This window comes from Anastrepha obliqua, chromosome 3 (genome assembly GCF_027943255.1).
Source record: "Anastrepha obliqua isolate idAnaObli1 chromosome 3, idAnaObli1_1.0, whole genome shotgun sequence".
Taxonomy (NCBI): Eukaryota; Metazoa; Arthropoda; class Insecta; order Diptera; family Tephritidae; genus Anastrepha; species Anastrepha obliqua.
Genome location: NC_072894.1, coordinates 71809741 through 71831739, shown reverse-complemented (window position 1 = coordinate 71831739; position 21999 = coordinate 71809741). Strand labels below are relative to the sequence as shown.

General features: G+C 36.3%; 1 protein-coding gene across 1 annotated transcript in view; it reads right to left on the bottom strand.

The window, feature by feature from the left end:
* LOC129242671 (uncharacterized) overlaps positions 1-21999 on the bottom strand; it is a 158860-nt gene that overhangs the window by 26731 nt on the left and 110130 nt on the right. Inside the window, exons 4-5 of the mRNA XM_054879457.1 lie at positions 6294-6408; positions 671-893 (exon numbers count right to left, since the gene is read on the bottom strand). Coding sequence (XP_054735432.1) covers positions 671-893; positions 6294-6408 — 338 coding nt within the window. The remainder of the gene's footprint in view (positions 1-670; positions 894-6293; positions 6409-21999) is intronic.

Genomic DNA, 21999 nt, shown 5'->3' with positions numbered 1-21999 from the left:
GTTTCTTCTAAAAGCGGTCGCCCCTCGGTAGGCAATGGCAAATCTCTTGCAGGTCCCTACATTTGTGGAACAACATCAAAACGCACGCCACAAATAGGAGGAGGAGTTTGGTCGAACACCCAAACAGGGTGTACGCGCCAATTATATATATATATATGTATATATATATATATATAAATTGGAAGGAGTCAACAAAAATTCGAGCAACCGGTACGATCAGAGAAGCCGATGCGGAATTTTGTATGAAGTGAAAGTAGCTTCAATACAATGCCAAATTCCATGCTACATTCCATTCCATTATCTTTCACCGTTGATGTTTCATTTAAATTTCTTTTCCTATCTCTCAGAGGTGGCCACGCTATATGCATAATATTACTACAAGTTCCACTATTTCAATTTAAATATTTGATGCTGATAGATTTTGCTTGACTTATTGCATGAATCTGTCCGAACCAGTCATTATTCTGCCTCAAATGCATGTCTGCCAACGTCCTTTATTTTCATGTTCGCCACTGTATACGCACCACATCATTAAATTTTCTCTTATCATTCCACACATCACACCGCAATGCAACATTTTATACCACATCATCAACTCATTATATGATCACTTTATGATTGCGTTGAGCCAGAACTCAGCGCCGCGCCATTTAATCACACCCTCACTCACCATTGACGAAGAGATTAATTTGTATCACTCGTGGCGGATGTGTCGATATCTGGCACTCATACATCGCTTCATCGTCCTTTTTCACGTTCGTGATTTTCAGACGCCAATTATTCGGATATTGAAACTCCATTTTATAGCGTTTGTCGCCGGTATAGGTATGCAGTCCGACCGTCAACAGATCCAGCGCATTCTCGCCCTGTGCATTGCGACGCACCCAGGACACCTAAACAGAGTAAAGCATAATAACTATTATATTAGTTTAATATTTTGTAAAGAGCTTGTGATACAAGTTAAGTAGATGAAAGTAGATGCTAGCAACTAAAGAAAATCACAAAGAACTGTTTCTGTCTGCTGCTCGAATGGATGGTTGCTGCTTACAAGCGACCACCTTTAGGCGCCAAGCTCATGATCATGAACATCGCTTCGTATAGTACAGTTTATATTGCATTTCATTAGAGCAAAAAAAAGCTCCCTTCATTTACTGTAGCGCATTTACTGAAGTACTTTGTTGACGCATGCATAATTGAGACGCAGTAAGAAAAAGTATCTTAGAAAATGAAGCGCATAATTTAGCATACTCTCTTGAGTGTGCGGAGCAGTGTGTTTCGAGTGGAAAAAGTGTAAGATGGAAGGGATGCATATTCAACTAGCGTAGCTTAAATGTTTGCTGTGAACTCTGCATTTTTCAAGGCGCTTTAAATATTGTAAACATTTCAGGGTTTCCAATGTGGTCATAACAATTTTGTTTTCAAGAACTAACGCACTCTTAACTTCTTTCTGAGCTAACAATGTAAAGACGTCACTCAGTGCTTTAATTCGTCTTAGTGGAATTCACGAATGAGTAACGTTATAATTCTGAGCAGGCGTTCGCACCTTTAAGGCGTTTAAATTGCCGGTAACGATCATCCCAGCAGACAAGAGGGATAAACTCGTTTCTCAGAAGATCGAAAGACTCAAAAAAATTAAACATTTTAGAAAAACGATCTGAATGTTTTCAATTTACTAAGTCACCTTAAGTAAAAGTGAATGCATATTTCCATCTAATGATATACTCTTAAAAGATATCGCTATGAACTTTTAACATGGCATTAAAGTAGAGTTCGTTGTCATTTCCACGTACTAATTTTATTTTTTTCTCTTCTCTTCTTGAATTAAGAGCCCGTTTCTTGAAACAAGTAAGTGGTATTCACTATTAAATGCTTCTCTTTAGTGTGATAAAAAAATAGTCGAAATACAGAACAATCGCTATTGTAAGCGCTTGCGCCGCTCATATCGTAAAGATAGCGCTTTTGGTAGAAAGGGGTGCTCCGCGGGAGGAGCGGTTCTTATCGCAGTTCAGCGTAAGCTACATGCCTTTCAAATTGAACTTTCTAATGAAAACCCATAATCGGTCTTAATGACTACGCTATTAGTTCTGCCTTTTCCAAACTGAATACAGAAGCAAAACGAATGAGCCTGGGGGTGAACGAGGATAAAACGAAGTACCTCCTGTAATTAAACAAACAGTCGGCTCTCTAGCGTATCTTTATTCACGTCACTGTCGTTTATTTAGGAATCAGCATTAACAGCGATAACAATGTCAACCCTGAAATCTGGCCAACAAGTGCTACGTTGGGCTAAGTATGTAATTAAGTAGTAAAGTCCTCTCTTGACGAACAAAATGAACTATCATATTTATAAGATTCTCACCATGCCCGTCCTATTGCATGGCACAGAAGCTTGGACGATGACAATATCCGATGCAGCGCCCTTTCAAGTGGTTGAGAGAAGTATCCTGCGGAAATTTTTGAAACTTGGCTCGTTGGCAATGGCGAGTATCACAGGCGATGGAACTATATACTGTATGCACTTAGTGCAGTGAATAAAGATCAAACGGCTTCGTTGGAACATTTCGCCCGAATGCACACAAACGCTCCGCTTCTGAAACTATTTGATGCCGTACCAGCTAATGGTAGAAGAGGAAGAAGAAGGCGTTCTCTGCGTTAGAAAGATCAGATGGAGAAGGACTTGGCTTCCCTTGCTGTGCCCAGCGAGCAATAGTCAGCACGAGAAATAAACGACTGGCATGCTTTGTGAAATTCGGCCAAAATCGCGTAGGAAGGTAACCCGCCAATTAAGAAAGATATTTGAGACCCTATTCTGGAGCAATTGTGTATTTGCACCAAAAGTTCTTGCGGTTTTGATTCCTTTTTTTATTAGCCTCATACATTCCACCCACTATTGTGCTAATATAGATATTGCATCTTTTGCTCATAATAAAGTTGATGACAATCATCTTTTATTTTTGGAGATTTAAGTCTTTCGAATATTTTATGGTATAAAATTTATTCTAACTTTGGCTTTATTCTAACTAATGTTACATGTTCTTTGGTTTCGATGTAGTTCTAATTAATTGTTTTGAAACAAAAACTCAGTCGAATTATTTTCACATTTTATTCCTCTTTAAATTTTTGTACTTTGGACGTCTCTACTGGCGGCATCTCAGATCTGCTCTCAACCCAGACTTAAGTGGACCCTCATTCCAACTCCACTAAAAATTACTTTAATAATAAATCACTAGCAGCCGTAATCTTCATTGATAATTGCAAATTGTCATTAGTTGTTCCAATCTTTGAAAATCACAATAAGAATGATGTGCGTAAGTATAGACCAATTTCAAAGCTGTCTACAAATTTCAAATTTTTCTAGACTACAGAGTGCGACATCTTTTATGTCGGTATGTAAGCGCTGAATAACTTTGTCATTTACCAACCGATCGACTTCAACATACATGTTTTCGATACGTCAATTCAGTACAATTTCAACCATGGATCGCTTTACACCGAAACAACCGAAATAGACACTATAAAACCCGAAATGCTTGACAAGGTGATGACAAACGCAGAAAAAAGATTGGAGCTTGTGATTGCTAATAAAGCTGGGCACTTGATTGATATTGTATTCAAAAAATAGTTTTAATAAATTGTAAATAACGAAAAAAAATAAAAGTACCTCACTTATATAAATCAGTTTTTTTTAACGTTATTCAATGTTTTCATAGCGACATAAAAGATGGCGCTCCCTGTATAATTAAGGAAAAATTATACTTCGCTACGAAAAGTTTAATTTTTGTCTGGACTTCAAGTTGATGGCATCTGCATTGATTTAGCCAAGGTCTCTAAGACTGTCTCATATATAATTATATTGTGTGAATTGGAATCTCTTTATTTTCACTCTGTTTCTTTAAATGGTTAAAATGTTATTTAAAGGAAACGATTTGTCTTGTTACATTTGAAAGTGAATCTTCTGCCCCCTTCATAGTCACTTCATTACCACTTCTGTGGTACCTGGAAGTAGTATTTTGCCTTAATTTTCGTCTTTATTATAAATGGTGCTATTAGATGCTTATACCAGACACCTATTATGTGCAGACGACTCAAAAATGTTTCCCTCGATTTGTTCGGTCTAGGTTGGAACATGCGTCATTTATTTGGCGAACCTTTCCTCATTTTGTTATCATAATAATAGAATTTGCCCAAAGATCTATAAGTTCTTCCGTCCCATTTCCCTCTTATAGCTTTCGCTTGTTATTAATCAGATTAAAGTCGCTCGAGTGCGGAAGATCGATTATATCGCTGTTTTTTGTATTTTATTTATCGTACTTCAAGGTGACATTGATTGCGCGTTTCTCTTCCCACACATTAACTTTCTTGTTCCGGCGAGAGCTTTACGAAGCTCTTTCCTTTTTATCCCAATATATTCAAAACGAATTTAGAGTCTCATACACCTATTGATGAATTTGATGGGATCTCAAATTCCATTAGATTTCTTAATTACCTTCTGCTCAAATATGAACGAGACGTTATCAATAAAACGGTCCGCGGATGGCATATGGCGAAAATAAATTTTTTGTTTTTTGTAGGACTGTTATAAGCTTATATGGCAAATTTCAGCGTGATATGTCACATAGTTTGTTTTCTGTGCTACTGTAAACAAGTCAAGCTCGAGTGTGTTCTTCGAATTCTCTTTTATGACTTTAATTGTCTCAAAATGTTTTCCACGGAGCGGCAACTTGAGCTTGGGAAACAGGAAAAAGTCAGATGGAGCCATATCAGGCGAATACGGTGCTTGCGGAACGATATTAACATTATTTTTGTTCAAATAATAGCGATGCAAGAATCATGACTTGTTGTCCCACAATTCCTTCCTTTTAAGACGAATGTTCTCGCGCAAACGCTTTAAAACGTCTAAATAATATTCAGTGTTAACCAATCGGCCTTGCGGAAGGAACTTCGAGTGCACCACACCTTCGTAATCGAAAAAAACAGTCAGCATAACCTTAATTTTTGAGCGACTTTAGCGTGTTTTTTTGGGTTGATGTACGGCCCTCTTTGAACGATTTGTACCACTGGAAAACACGTGCACGCGATAGAGCGGAGTCCCCATAGGTTGTCTGCAACATTTTTAAGGCGTCTGAAGCCGAAATTTTGTTGGAGTAACGGTTTGTATTAGCACAAACTTTGTACTAGTGAGACTTTGGGCTCACGTCACTGGCTTTTTTAACCGATTTTTGTGTTTTTTGCATGATCAGAAAGTTTAACGCTTTAGTAATTAATTTTCTGTCAAAATTTCAAGCAAATCGGAGGAAAAGTAAGAACTTTTGTGTTCTTCATTAAAATGTAAATAAAAAGTTTTTTTTTAATTGGTCTAAATGTGAAACCAAGTGAGCTTTGGTAACATAAAAAACTTTGAACCCCTGGGGTCCATAGTCTGGTGAATGGCGAAAGCCTAAGCCTATGTAGAGTTGTAAATAATCGTACAAGAGTTAGCCGTCCGAAGCAAATTTGAGAAACTAACTTTGGCTGCCATATCATAGGGAATTTGATCGCATGTATGACCAACACAATCTCAATTTTTATAAAACTATTATGTAAACAAACTCTGTCATATCTCTTATAACGTCAGAAAATCAGTTGATTCCTTCGAATTCACGGAAAGTTGATTAACGATTTAATGTTGACCACATCTTTGCATTCTGTACATCAGAACTTCCTTCAACATCGATTGGACTACATAGTACCCTAACGTGTTTAAATAACTGTTTGACATTGGTATATTTTCATTTTCCGATTAGTTACTGCTGCTGCAGCGAAGGCATAGTAGTCGACTGAAAACAGGTGAGACTTTAATATTTGAGAAACTTTAATATGTATTTGGGGCAAGGAAACCTTTACCGTTTGCGCTTTCTCATCACTGTGCCTGTCACTCAAGATCCTCGGGCGAAACAAAACAAAAACAATAGTTGTAAAAAAAATGTTTTAAATGCAGATTTAAGCCTCATTCACTTGAAAATTATTCGAGTGCAACCTGCCTGATATACATACGCTCAGTATTTTTGTACAGCAGCTGTAGCGCAATTACAGCAAACGTGTGGCAAGAATAAATTGTACACACTGCCTGGCACGTAAGTATGGGGCTAAGGTACTAACGCACGCATCGTAGAGGTTACTTCATTTTCTGTGAGAAATTTCTGTGATTTGCGTTACTTTTTTTTGTCGTTTTTTTCTTCTTTTTTAATCATAGTTTTACGTTTTTGATCTTTCGGAAAGTTATACTTGTACTTATTTCTACTTGAACTACTTACAGTCTTATCTTGCAGCAGTGATATTCTGCAATTCAAATGTATGCTGCTACCCGCCTGCACCGTCATGTTTGTTGGCTGTCCCACGCGTTGCACATCCTCAAAGTGGGGTCCATATCTGTACGCACATAAGCGGGCATGAAGTTCATAGTTAGTTTATACGGGATGTGACAATTGGCAGCATGTGGCAGGTGCAAATCGAGTTGTTGAGTTCGTAACGATTGTGGCAAATGGCGGTAAAAATAAACGACAAAGCATGTTATTCGATATTAGTGAAAGTTGTGAGCTGAGTAAAATTTGGAGTGTATGAATTTGTGTAGGTTAAGAAAGCACTTTTATACCCATATCAGTGCTCACATATATTTTTATATGTAATATAATGTTATAACACCATGTTAACGTAAGTTCCCATGCACTTACTTCAAATAAAAAGAAAGTTTATGTTATGCAGTGTGCTAATATAAGTCAGAGGAAAAATTTTTATGTAATATTCATTTTGATTGCAGAAAGTTTTTTCTTGCGGGCAACTAGCTGCAGATCAAAAGTGGTCTCATGGGTATCTAAATATATATGTATGTATGTTTATATATGAAAATTTAGCATATTAATGCTCACACCTTAAAAATATAGAGAATAATTGCATGGAAATGGGTAAACTCAAATTCCATGGGTCACAAGCGAATAAAGTTGTTATTCAGTGGTTTTATAAATGCTGCTCAAAAAAAGGGGAATAAAATATATATTAAACGCGATGTAACAAGGAAGATAATTCCATTGCCAGTTTTCGATCGCGTTGCCAACCACTCATATATAAGTATATTGTAATATTGTGCGAAGTATAGAGTTCTCAACGATTTTTCGTTTCATCATTTGCGTAAGTATGCTGTGATTATTCCCAGACAAGTGAATAAGTGCGCACATACCGGCACGACTTTAAGATTTTCATCAATTTATTCTTCAATATATTCGCCGAATTGCTTGATAAACAGGTCCATAAAAAGGTCAAATCTTTTTAGCAGCCAGCAACGACTTTCCATAGTCTCACTTTTTTCACTTTCTATTTTTAATTCTATTTCTATTGCCTTTTGAATTTCTATTTCTAATTCTTTTTCTCGTTCCCTTCCTCTATCTCATTCTCTTGTACTTTCCTCTCTCTTCTCCTTTCACTTCCTCTATCTTTTTCTCTTCCCCTTTTAATTTTTTCTCTTTCTTTTTCCCTCATCTTTCTCTTTCCTGTCGGCATTCTCTTTCACTTCCTCTTTTTCTTTCCGTCAGCTTTCACTTTCACATTCGTTTTCTCCCCCCTTTTCACTTTCTCTTCCTTCTTTGTCTTCCCCTTTATCTTTCTCTTTACCTTATTTTTCTATTGCTCTTACCCTTTCACTTATTCTATATCTTTCTCTTTCTTTTTCCATTCCCCTTTCGCTTTCTCTTCCTCTTTCTCTATCTGTTTCCATTTCGCTTTACCTTTCACTTTCTTTTCTTGGAACGCTGTGCATCAGAACTGGCTTCACCTAACAAAAAGTTCTTAAAACTCCTCTTCTAAGATATCGTGGGATATCACGCTCTTAAGACATCTAGAGAAAAACATTAGGAACTTTTTTATTTCACTTATCTCATGCTATCATAAATTATATCATATCTGACAATGTAATCGTAAATTTAAACGTTTTTATATGAAATCAGTTTACATATAATCAAGTACAATTGAACTGGGATTATCAGACTTACATCTGATATACCATAAGTAGGAGGCATTCTTGGGAAATAGTCATGTTGGCATAGATCCATTATTGCATGACAATTTGACCGTCAAAAATATTTCTTCACAATGGATGCCACATAATTTGACAATAACCCAGAATAAGGGTTTGTGTCGATCATATTATGCAAAATAAAGCCACGGAGCTAGCTTACACAAGAACATGAATGAACACAATATTAATATATACGTGGACAGGCAAGCAGCAATAAGCTCATATTGTATTAAGTCCAAAAATGTTCAACGTAGAAGAGAGGCCATAGAAAGGATAGCCGCAAACAGAGGACTACATATCTATTAGGTACCTTTATGGGAAACGAAATAGTAGATGAGATATCAAAAAGTGCAGTTAGACTACCATTTGAACAAGAGAACGGTCTACAAAAACCGCTGAATACAGTATACAACGAAATAAATGACTACATGAAAAAGCGAGTGGAAGCTAGGTGAACTAATCTGACCACATGCAAAACAGCAAAAGTTATGTGTGGAACTAACGACAAAAAACTGACCCAATTCGTACTTACGATCTCGTAAAAGGACTGTAGAACTATCATAGGTACGCTGACAGGTCATAATCTTTTGGCTGCACATGCGTACAAAATAGGGATTGCTAACACAGATAAATGCAGTAAATGCAGAGAGGATATAGAGGAAACTTTAGAACACCTTCTGTGAGTTTGTCTGGCATTATTAAAAACGCATTTCAAATACCTGGGAGCCCCACTGTTTGAGGGTCTGGAGGACCAACTCAATCGCTGACATCCTACATGATGTCTTCTTTCAGTATTCATAGAGGTCGGTCTCCATTTGGTATCACTAGGGACCAAAAGGTCTATGTGTAGCTTAATGCTAAACTATAAACATTTATTTTTATTTGTTTATATAAAAATTTACGGAACTGCCCGCATAAAAGTTTAATATAAAACGTTCAAACACGACCCAAAAGGAATCAAGCACTAACCATATCTCTATTTAGCCACTATAAGAAGTTCATCTAACGCCAGTCTCCGTCTGGTTTAACACTTCCAAGCGATTTTCGTCTTGAGCCAACCTATCTAAAAATATTTTTTGCTTCACTCAGCAATTCAGGCTGTTTCAAGTCTTACAATATTTCTGAATACAGTCAATAAACTCGTTCCGAACTTAGTAATAAAAACACCAACGGGGTGACATGTATGTATATACGTATGTACGTAAATGCATTGAAATAAATGTATTGAAAAGAATCTGTCTAATCCCACTCGCGATCATAATTATCTGCTGTTGCCAAGGTATTTGATATGAATTATCTTATCTAAAACATATGCATGCACACTTTTGGCTTTGAACATATACAGGAAAAAAAACATTTCGGATAACTCTCTTCCTCGGTTTTTTGTTTCTAACATAAAGAAATGGTCAGCTCGTTCAGCAACTCATCTCATGCACGGCTATGCTTTACACATTTGATCGTTTTATTTTCTGGTCATTTACTATTAAAGTGAATTTTCAATTGTTTTCGTAAAGCAAACGTACAGCATTGCGTATACGCAACCTCATCTGCAATTCTTTTGATGTCATGCACATTTTAAGAATAATCTTTTTATAAAAAATTCCTTGTCCATTTGTTTGCATAAGAATGTATGTATATGCCATATATGTGTGTATATATATATATATATATACCATATATAGTATATCGAAATAAAGTGTGTGAGACGGTGTGTACATCAAGGGTTACGGAGCGTATGAGTGACCTACTTTCCAGAGCGAAGCAAAGCAAACATTTGTATTTGCTTTCTGTGTAAGCACTATTTTTTTATGCAAATTCATTTAATCCCAATAAAAGTTTGAACTCAACTTATTTCGAAATTTTAAGCATTTTATAGCATTTGAGTGACTATTCGCGTCCAATTGTGCTCAATAATATAATATAAATATATAAAACGCAATACACCACACGGCGGTTTTTGAAGATTCTGAAAAATTCAAGTCGACATATGTTTTTTTGTTGCTGGTAGTAGGTATTTCTGAGTGGTTTTATTGTAAGTTTGAATAATATGTTCATCCGCTGGATGAATAATTATGGCGATCTTTTATGGTTTTTATATTACACTAGCTTTTACTCATCGTGCTACTGCTATATAGAAAATAAATGAGAAAATATGGTTTGAAAATTACTTTTCAATGTAAGCGAATGAAAATCCGAACGGAACAACAACTCCTGAAATATTCACTACTACAGCTCATCAGCTGGAGTTGATGGAGGTATAACAGGAAGACTTTATCAAAAGTCGCTAGATAATGCAATAAGCTCACTTTGATCGCAAATATTTCTGAGTGGAATCAAACGTTTTAAGCGATCTCTTAAGAACATTCGTTCCACACAAATCCTTTACAAAGGATTTGTAAAGCCTTAGCCACCCAGAAGCTTTAGAATTAGTTTGATAAAATACTGACGCACTTTAGAATTCTGAAGCTCTATTCAAGGAAAACTTTTTTCCACATAATTACGTCCAGTATTGCACAAATGTATGGTATACATATGTAAAATTTCAAACTTAAAACTCTTTAATGAGGCATTGTTATGCAGGTAAAGTTTACAAGCAAAAGGACATATTCCACTGAATTGCCGAAAGAATACAACTCATTTTTAGGTATGATGGAAACTCTTTCTGCCTGACCATGTGCCCAGAATTTAAGAACTAACTAGATAATTTCTTTCTTTGCGCATGTTGACTGCTTTTCATCATGAGCATTTTCACAAAAATATTTTTACCTCTATTACACCATCAGGTAGCGTATGTTTGTGTGTTCACGCTGACACTTCCAGGTAATGGAAAATGTAGGAAAATTAGGTACACATTTGTTAAAGAATAGAAGGCATTATGATTGTTCTACGCAAATATGTAGATATAAATTACAATACTGTGTACTACTAAAATAGTAGAAATGGCTCAAAAAAGTATCGGCGCCTACTAATCATTTAACTGACTGCGTAACTAGATGATGAAGTATTGGAGAAAATTAGCGTAAAATGCTTGGTCGTCCGATCCAGCTCTCACTATCCCTCTCAACACTGCATGCCCACTGGTCATATGTTCGCACATACATTAAAAGTACTGGTATATTCCACTACTCCCAGCCCAATAAACTCGCAATGCTTTCGATACAAGTGCGTAACATTTGCTTGGCCTAGCTAGTAGACCATCGATCCCTCTGCATTATATTTAGTACGTCATTCGTTAGTTTCTTGAAAGATAGCTAGTAATTAGGAATGCAAAATAAATGTGCCATTGTGCATTCTGCGGTGGCCATTGGCCCTGCCATTCCATAGCAGTGCGATGTGCTGTGCCTATCACCTTTGTCAATAATTCGACTACGGTACCATCCATCCAGTCCAAACCTTTTGATTTGGTGTTTTGGTACAAGACCTTTCCATGTTATGAATATGAATACATATTTTTGGTTCACAAATAAGCCGTCAATTACTCACCAACGGTACCAAAAGCAAGTAATAAATTCAGCAAAATCGGATGAAGCGGCATCGCATAAGATACGAACAATCAAACAAAAATTCCTTTTTAACATATTTATTTTTGTTTGTATAATGACGATCTATATGGATAACTATAGTTTGAGAGCTGAGAGTGGCAAACTGTATTAACATTTCTATTCAGAAAGGTTTGGTGAGTCATTTAACGCCAGAACAACGTTGTGGAAATTTGCTTTGAAAAAAAAAAAAAAAAATATTGAAAAAGATACCGAAATTGAAAAAGATACGAAAATGTTGAAAAAGATACCGAAATGTTGAAAAGATACCGGAAAAGATACCGTCATTCTCAACTTGTTGGCCTTTTTCCTTCGACTACATGACCGCCGTAGCCGAATGAGTTAGTGCGTGACTATCATTCGAAACTCAGAGAGAGAACGTCGGTTCGAATCTCGGTGAAAGATCAAAATTAAAAAACAGTTTTTTCTAATAGCTGTCGCACCCCATGAAAAAGCTTCTCAGGAAAATAAAATATCTGCCGTTCGGAGTCGGCTTGAAATTGTAGGTCCCTCCATTTGTGGAACAACATCAAGACGCACACCACAAATAGGAGGAGGAGCTCGGCCAAACACCCAAATAGGTTGTACGCGCCAATTATATATATATTTGTTTCTCTTGTTAAGCTCCTCCTTCGATGCCGTGTTTATCTCGTCAATCGTAGCATAGCGTCGTCCTTTCATGGGCCTCTTCAGTTTCGGGAACAAGAAAAAATCACAGGTGGCCAGATCTAGGGAATACGATGGCTATGGCATCATTAGTGTGATGTTTTTGGCCAAAACGTCGCGCACAAGCAACGATGTCTGAGCAAAGGCGTTATCATGATGCAAGAGCCAATTTTCGCGTTTTTGGCGAATTGCTTTGCGCAAATTGCGCATAACTCGCAAGTAGTATTCCTTATTGACCGTTTTACCCTGTGACAAGAACTCATGATGCACTACGCCCCTACAATCGAAGGCGAAGAAAACAGTAAGCAAAACTTTTACATTCGACCGAACTTGGCGCGCTTTTTTCGGTCTTGGTTCATGCGGCAGGTTCCATTGAGATGATTGAGCTTTGGTTTCCACGTCATAACCATAAACCCACGACTCGTCACCAGTTATGACCCTCTGGAGCAAATTTGGGTCGTCACGGACAGAATCCAACATCTCATTAGCAATGTTCATGCGATGCTGCTTTTGGTTGAAATTGAGCAGTTTTTGTACGAATTTTGCGGCGACCCGTCTCATGCCCAGATCATTGAAAAAAATCGAATGGTCCTCGCAACTTCTCTAACGGCGATTCGGAGATTGGCCAGTACCATTTTCTTCACTTCATCAATTTTTTCGTCTGTTGTTGAAATGCGCGGCCGTCCGGCACTCTTTTCGTCGTTCACATTTTCTCGGCCTTCTGAGAACATTTTGTACCACCGATAAACGTCCAAAGAAGCTTCTCCGTATACATAGTCAACATTCGGAATACATCCACGCACTTAATTTCGTGCTGGCACCGCCGTCTCAATAGTAAACGAGGACAGCCTGGAGATAAACTGACGCATCACACTTTCTTATAGGTGTTACTATGGTCTCGATAAGCAAATGTGTAGCAGAGATCTTTCTCGCCCGACAAAACCAACACTCTACAAGACGCTCTTCTTGCCCGTGCTACTTTATGGCGCTAAATCATAAGTTGTGTCGCAGACTAATGCAGCAGCTCTTGGGGTATGCGAGAGAAAGATGCTTCGGAAAATGTTCGGTGCTCTTCGTGCTACTACCGTAACTACTACCACCGAATAAACCACAAGCTGTATGAGCTCTATGCCGATGTAGGCACCAATATTCAGCGCTCCTCGTATTGCGTGCATTGTGAACAATTTGAATCTCGTTAATACTTATTAAATTAGGTTCGCTAGTAATTCAAATGAATTAAATGCCTTTTATATAATATATGCATGAAAGGTAGATGCAATTATTCACTATAAATCATTCTGATAAAAGACAGTTTTTGTTTTCTTCTCCGGTGCGTAAATATATAAGTACAAAGATGATGACTTTTTGACACGCAAACACGCAACATACTATATAATTGTTTATACGCGAAATATGGAAGTGCGAATTTTACAGGAAATTGTAGCCGCTTAAAATCAAATGGCAAGTCCATTGAATTCATTCGAATATGCGGAATTAAAATATCCTCTCTTTTATATTTACTTTTACTGATCGTATTTTGAATGAGGTTATTTATTCGCACTTATAACTAGTCCCGTTACATTGCTTAGTCGATATTGGTTAAGGTTACGTAATACCCTGATGACTGAGTCTACTTTTAACTCCAAACTGTGAGGTGGTTGTCCAAGCAATTCCAGCAAGTTCAAGAATTCAGTGGGATAGTTGACTGTTATATACTTGTTGATAGTAGGAAAGTTTGAATGGTTCGGTTGGGATCATCGAGAACTCTGATTTACGACATCAATATTGAGCGTTCGTTCATTGAAGTTTTGGTTTGACAGAAATATGGGGATATTCTAATGAATCCGGTCGATGTTCCTACTGTGCTTGGTGAGTCGTTGATTCATAGGGCAACTTCATTCAACGATGGTATCCATTTTCGGTGGTCACAGCTTCTATCAAAGAGTTTTACGCAATCTATTCTTGTTGATTAAACTGTTGGAACATTTGTACGAAATATTTTGGCTAACTCTTGTAGTTCTCCTTGTATTTCGTTGTCAAATGCGTCGTATATGGTACGATTGGGTGATATGATGCCGAACGACGAAACTACTTGTGTTTGCCATTAATTAACACATGTTTTCTATCACAATCAATGTGGTATGTTAGTTTCTACAGTCATTAGATTTGAAATTTTTTGCATTAGCAGTTCTCAGTTAATAAAACCACGCCGAGAGATGGGCATTTACCAAGAACAATTGAAGATAGTGGAATTCGTTGTAATTCGGTTACACAGAGAAACGATTTCGATGGTACGATCTAAGTATAATAGCGTGCCATTTCAGCATACAGCAAAGTGCGAGCGAACGCATATGTTTGTAAAATACTCGCTATAAAATTTCGAGATGTATAATATATTATTGCCACAGTGAACACTGTAAAATGTCTTGCGTGACAAACATGTATCTAGTTGATCGGCAAGAATAACGCAATCCCGATTGGCCGACGATGCAGTGGCTATCCGATCTTAACTGTGATGGTTTCAGGTTTCTCGAAAATTGCTTGGACGATTTACTATTGATCACACGGGGTTAGTCGTTGTTGAAAACTTTGATAAATACTTATTTATGTAGAAAAGGGTACTTCAAAACTGATTCTGACATCAACAGTACTGAATACTACAAAGGTCAGGTGGAGAAGGACTTGGCTTCATTTGGTGTGTCCAAATGGCGCCGGTTAGCACGAGAAAGAGACAATTGGCGCGTTTTGTTGAATTCGGCCAAAATTGCGTAAGCGGTTATTGTGTCAATTAAGAAGAAGGACAAACACGCTTTAAAATTATTGAAACTTATTATGAAAATCGTCGATCTTTAAGAACAATATATCGCAAAATTTTTAATTTTTTTGGTGAAAATAATCATCCGACTGAGTCCACAATTGAAAAAGAAAAATTGGTGAAAAAATTTTAAGAAATTAATTCTGCCGGGCATAGTAAAAGAACTACTAGATCAAAAACTGGACGTTCTGTTGAGAGTATTGCTGCTGTAGCGCGTTGTGTTGCTGAACAACCTTCGATATCCCGACATTCTCAACAATTAGGCATTCATCAACCGAGTATTTGGGGGATTTTACGAATAGAAGTGCTCATATTGGACATTTAAATGATGTCGTTTTTCACATGGAATTGTTAAGAGCTGTATTTTCAATATAAATAGTGAAACCTGAATAAAGTCTATATTTTTACATGTTTTATTTTAAAACAACATCCAGGCACGTCTTTTATAAAGACCCTTTGTATATGTACCTATTTAATATATTTTATTGTATACCTATTCTATTCCTACCTATTTTATATTATACATTTCCATATTTTCTCTTTTCCTAGTGTGTTTTGAATTTGAAATTAAATGGACCTGAAATAGGACTTTTCAAAACTTCTCGCTCTGAGTTCGGCTAGATGGCGAATTTTATGGGAAAATATTTATTTCCTCCTGGATACTTTATGTTTTAAACTTGAACCAAATAGGTCCACAAAAGGAATTTTTAAATATATTTTGACGTCAGCTCCACCAAGAGGGAATAGGTAGGTAGTTGAAATGAAGTTGAAGTTCCAGTCTCTCCTCAAGTAGATGGAGTCGTGCTGATACCATTTTCAGACCTCCAACTGTTGTCCTGAGCTGTTGATGTAATGGAGAAAGTTGATGAGATTTAGATTGCAGCAAATTAATTGATACAAAATAAAATTTAGCCCATAACCTACTTAGAAAATGCTTACATCTATCAGCGAAAGCCCAATCGAATTCGGGCCATCCATTTCGGAGATTGGCGTGTTCAGACATCAAGACAAAGATTTTCAAAATTGTCTTGTAATATTGTATAATATTACATTCTTAAAATCTTCCAGAAAAAATATTTTAATGTACTGATTCTGCGGTCCTTCATTAGAGTATATTATCTATTGATCACAGCAAGCGTTATATACAATACAATGCAATACATGACGATGCACACACATAAAACCTTAACACCTAGGTGCACTCATATTTAAGTTGACTTTACGACCCTATCGTTCCACTACGTATCCTACTTTTTTCACAGTAATGCAAAATTTACTAAATGTACTACCAACATATAATATTTATGTACGTATATTTTCCACGCTGATGAACTCCTAAAACAGCTCAGGTATACTATATATACGATTCCATACATACGTACATATGCACCATAGAGTGAAAATTGTGAAGTGATAAAAGTTTTACACACCGTAATTTGTCAGCCAACAACAAAGTGGTAATTTACAAAAGAGTTTAATAAATTTATGAGCATCTTTTCAAAAGCGAAATTTTTCAACATTACTCCTATACACGTCAAATATGAAAAATTGGCTGGTTTTTATGCTAAATGAAACGCTTTTTCCAATAAAACGAAAATTGTGCACCCATAGCTGGCAAAACTTTTCATACGCTAATGAACTGTTATGTAGTTAGGTGTAAACTACATTTGCGACGAGGTCACAGTCGATGAAAATTATAATAGTGTGCACGATATTGGAGTAATTTACTTAGGTTTATGTATTTATATTAAGGAGGGTCGACTTGGCATTAATCATGAAAATGAATTATACCCAATTCGTTTTTTACGCGGTCTTTTGTACACGATTTTGAAATAAACGATCCACAAATACATTTTTTTTATAAGAAATTTTCTTTCTCACACAAATTTACAAAAAGACAAAAAAAAGTGTTTCTATACAAAACATTTTGGCTTAAAAATTAAAAATTTTTCTTATAGCACATGGGCTGACACATAGATGGCACTAGTTTTATTGCATTCACCTTTTTTCAGTTAGTACTAACCTTAGGAAGACAGGTGTTAAAATTTTATGATATTCTATTCATTAGTATTTTCAAAACAATAGATCAAAAAGTGTTTTTTTTTTTTAATTTAACACCACTTTTGATGGGAAAAATACCGTTCAAGCGAAGGTTGAGAAGTGTTCTGGGCACTCTGCTCCATCAGAAACAGCAATAAAACGATGGTTTGCTGACTTCAAACGTGATCGTAGAGAAACCGATGATGCACAACGCAGTGGACTTCCAAATGAGGCGGTAACACCAGAAAACATTGAAAAAATCCACAAAATCATTTGAATGTTCGAAAAGTGAAGTAACGTGAGTTAGCTGACATCGTAAAGATATCAAAAGAAGGTGTTGGCTTTATATTGCATGAGCATTTGACTATGAGGAAGCTATGTTGAAAGTGGGTTCACCAAAAACAAGAACGTGTTCATGATTCTGACCAATGGCAAAATTACATGAATTGAACTTCGAATTGCTCTCACATCCACCGGATTCGCCAGATTTTACTCCCAGCAACTACCGCTGTTCGCAGACCTAAAAGAAATTTCGCTCGAATGAAGAGGTTACCGTAGAAACCTTCAGGGCTATTACAATTTCAACGTAGCCTTAGGTCTTCTATAGTTGGATATCAAGAATTGTGTAAACAACTTGAGAAATCCAAAAAACATTCTGAAAAATCTTCACTAGTTTGTAAAAATATAATTATTTTCTTAAAACTTTACTTAGGGAATCGCGAAATTAAATCAATATTGCCGGGTTGCGAAATTAGAGTTAAAACATCGCACACGTCCGATAAGCAATTCAAAGTGGTCTTGTTTATTCATTTCTGTCCTTATAATATTAATGCCTAAAACAAAGATTAAAGAAATGACGCAAATGAAAGAACAGTGGAGAGTTAGCGAGAGTATAGGTGAGAAATCAGAAAAGCGGAAAGAATATCTGTAGATATAAAGTCAACGACCGAAAGGTTATAGCGAAAGGTAAGAAGAGCGAGAAACCGAAATGTATTTACTTATGTATATAGAAAAATAACTTAATATTAAGCTTAAATATGATTCAAATTTATTTATTAAAACTAATGTTATAATTCAAAAATTACAATTTAGTTAACGATAGCAAATATATTTTATATATCTGAATATTTGCCAGAATCTGGCTTGACATATTCGTTAATACAGAAATTTATAGAAGCATCAAATTTTCGCTTGCCTCTGCAAATATTGACAATGCACTGCATACATTGCAGTCACCCGCTGGGGATTTTAAACACCAAATTATAGAACTTTTTTTTTTCTAATAGCGGTCGCCCTACAACCGTCGAGTGTATTTCTTCCATAAAAGAACTTCTCATAAAAACTATCTGCCACTCGGAGGTGGCGTTAAATTGTAGGTGCCACCATCTTGTATGGAACAAATCAAATAAGAGAAACAGCTCGGCCAAACAATCGTGAATTGATATATGCACCACAAAATTTATATACGGCATGAATAATATTGAGATCAGATAGAAATCATGCCCACTTTTTATATGTTAAGATTAAATTGCCATTCATCGGTCTGATGCTACTGACTTTCATTGTCCATGAGTTTGTTTGATTAAAAAATTAACAGCAAGCCCAATTTAAATATTATTCAATATTTATTTATTATTTATGAAATGTGTGCGGCTATATAAAGTTCGTTCCAGAGCAAATTTAGCACTACCTTGCCTTTTTAATAACTGAATCAAAGGTGTTTACTTTTCGTATTTTTGTATTTACGAACAGTCAACCCACCCTAAAATGCGTATATTCGCGCTTAAACATTTTGTTCCACCTGGAATTTAAAAAGGTGTTGGTTTTTCTGCTTCAAACTTTTAATGTAGCAACTAATTAGAGTTTTAAAACGTATGTGTTTACTAAGTACTAACCAAATAGGATCCTATGTGATTACTTTAATTTGAGTACATTCCTTACATTTTAGGAAAAAAGCAATCGGTTTAACAAACTAATATTCTTAATAAAACCATGTTTTTCTTGTTTCTTCTTTTCAATGTACACTGACTTGCTAACTTAAATTTACAATTAAGCACATTTCAAACATTTTTTATCTTTCTATTTCTTTCTTTCGCAATTTGTTTTGCTCTTTTTGAATTGAGACGGCAGACCGCTGCACAATGTCAACTACTTTGGCAACTTTACAAGCTAGCTAATAAGCAGAACTTTAACAAAGTCTCAAAAGGGCAAACACTTGAAGAATGCCACTGAAATGGCAGAAATTAGTACTCGGCGTCAGAAGGAGGAAGAGAAGATAAACAGTATTAATAAAATTTGAGTTCTTAGCAAAAAAATTAAAAGCAAGAAACGCAAACTGCAAGCAAGATAAAGTGGCTCTTTGAAAAATTCTGAGAAAATACACATAAAATATAAGCCCACTATAAATAAAGTGAGGAGGACTAAAAGGATTTGCTAAAGAGTGGATAAGAGAAAAAAACAGAAATTAAAAAACTAAAACAAGAAAGTTTTTTTGAAGTATGCAAATAACATCACACCTCTGGTGACAAACACATTTTTTTGAGTCGGGTTTAATGTAATACTGCATGGGCAATTTTGAACAAAGTAAAATGATTTAATGCAACTTGGTGGAAACGTAAGGGGGTGGTTCCTGAGTAGCACTTATAATTTCCAACATTCCGGAAATAGTTTTGCCATTCATTACCTTCAAATTGGATTCAGCAAATTCCCTAGCTAAACTAAATAGCATTTATCAATATCATCACTTTCCAATTTTAAATGAGAAATTGCCGGTTCAATTGGCAACAGTACAGTGATGCAGGAATGAAAATAAAAATATGAACCAAAAAGAAATATTTAAGTTCAGTGTTGATTACTCTACCTTCATACGTTGCATATGCATGCTATACACATACGCATAATAATGTACATACATTCTGTCAAAAAAGTACCGGGAATTGTTCAGTAAAACGTAAAATAATTGTTTAATCATCAAACTTTACTTTGTGGCCCTCCAAATTTAAGTTTTGGGAAAAGGAAAAAGTCACAGGTGTCTAAATCCGGTAAATACAGTAGTTGTTTGATGATATTTGGTAAAAAAATTGGTCACAATATGAACTTTGTGAGACGGTGCGTTATCTATGAGTTTTCTTTCCACAAATTGGGCCGTTTCCTACACACGAGTAATATGACTTTCACTTTGACGTGGTTTTTGGGGTTTCGGCTCATGTGGATAGCACCATTCAGCCGCCTGTTGACTGGTTTGCATGTCAAACTCAAAAACTCATGTTGGGTTCGTATTCACTTGCTCAAGTATGTCATCAGCCACCTTTTTTCGATGAATTTTTTGAAAGAAATTGAACTCTCTTGGAACGAGTCGAGCAGCCACGCGTCTCATACCCAATTGAAGGGGTAAAATCTTGCGAATTGATTCGTGAGACACGTTAAGATCACGAGCTACCTCCCTCAAACTTTATGGTGGGTTTCCAGCATCATTTCCTTGACTTTTTCGACGTTTTCATCCGTTGAAGACGTTGACGAGCGACCACATCGGGGCACGACTTCTCGGCCCTCTGTAAACGCCTTATACCGTACCTGCAACAACAACAACATTAAGCTAGTTGACAGTGTCATGAACATTTTTCGCATTCTTTCACAAAAACAGAGTGAAACTTTTCTCATTCAAACAGTGACGGCTTTCAAAACACAAAGTTCTCACACTCACGCTGAAGAATCCAAGCGCTGTTTTCATTTAATTAGAGGCAGGCCGAACTTTAAATGCAAAGAGCTATTTTGAGCTATTCAACAATAAAATATTTGAATCGTAGTTAGCAATGCGAACTGGTTAAGAATTGTGGTTCAGATAAAAATAATGTCGATGATTTTCCTACACGGGAACATTGCGAATGCAAGCCGCACTGGAAACTCTAATCTTTTCAAAATTGTAGTTTCGGTAATGTTGCTCCTTAATTTCTTCCCCGCTTATAAATTTTGTTAGGTATCATTATCACTCTAATAGTAAATTTTTTAACCTGGTGGTGCTGTCTTATGTACGTGGAACACAATGCTCTAATATTTTATTCACCTACCAATTTAACTAATTTAAATTTTTTAGATATGGAGCGATTGTTCAGATAAAAACAGTAATTCATTTTTAAATATCGATCGAATATATTCATTATTTCTTTGAGAAATATCGAGAAATATAATATTGGTTCATTTAAATAATTTTTTTTAATGCTATAAGGGAAATGAGAGGTTGGAATAAGTTCGTAGCGTTTTTACTTTTTTTTTACTTACTTACTGAAGACTTTTATTTAAACAAAAACAATAATTACATCAATAAGTTAATCAATTTTATATTCGACGTTGCTGTTTACAATCTCTTCCCAACTCTCGACCATTTTATTGAGGCCATTCCGTCAAAAATCGTCTGGTCTGGTGTCAATGCAGTTTTGAGCCAGTTTTTAAGGGTCTCTATGTTATCGAAGGTAATGCCCTTCAATTGGTTTGACAGGGAGCGAAAAAGATGGTAATCGATCGGTGCAAAATCCGGAGAATACGGCGGATGCTGAAGGACTTCCCGTTCGACATCTTGGAGTGCGGCTTTGACGACTTGTGCAACATGGGGCCTGGCGTTGTCGTGAAGAAGTATGGTTTGACCATGTCGATCAGATCTTTTCAGTCGAATAGCCTCATTCACGCTGGGTAGCTGGGAAAAGTAGGACTCCTTGTTGGCCGTGGCATTCTTTTCGAGCATTTCCCAGTGCACACACTCCTTTCTTTGCTTCACATTGATGCATAGGCACCATTTCTCATCTCCCGTGACAATTCGGCACAAAAAGCGCTGCTTATGACTGCGTTTTGCTCGATGGTAAGCGAGATGTTGAGAAGTAATTTGAAGGTAAGCGAGA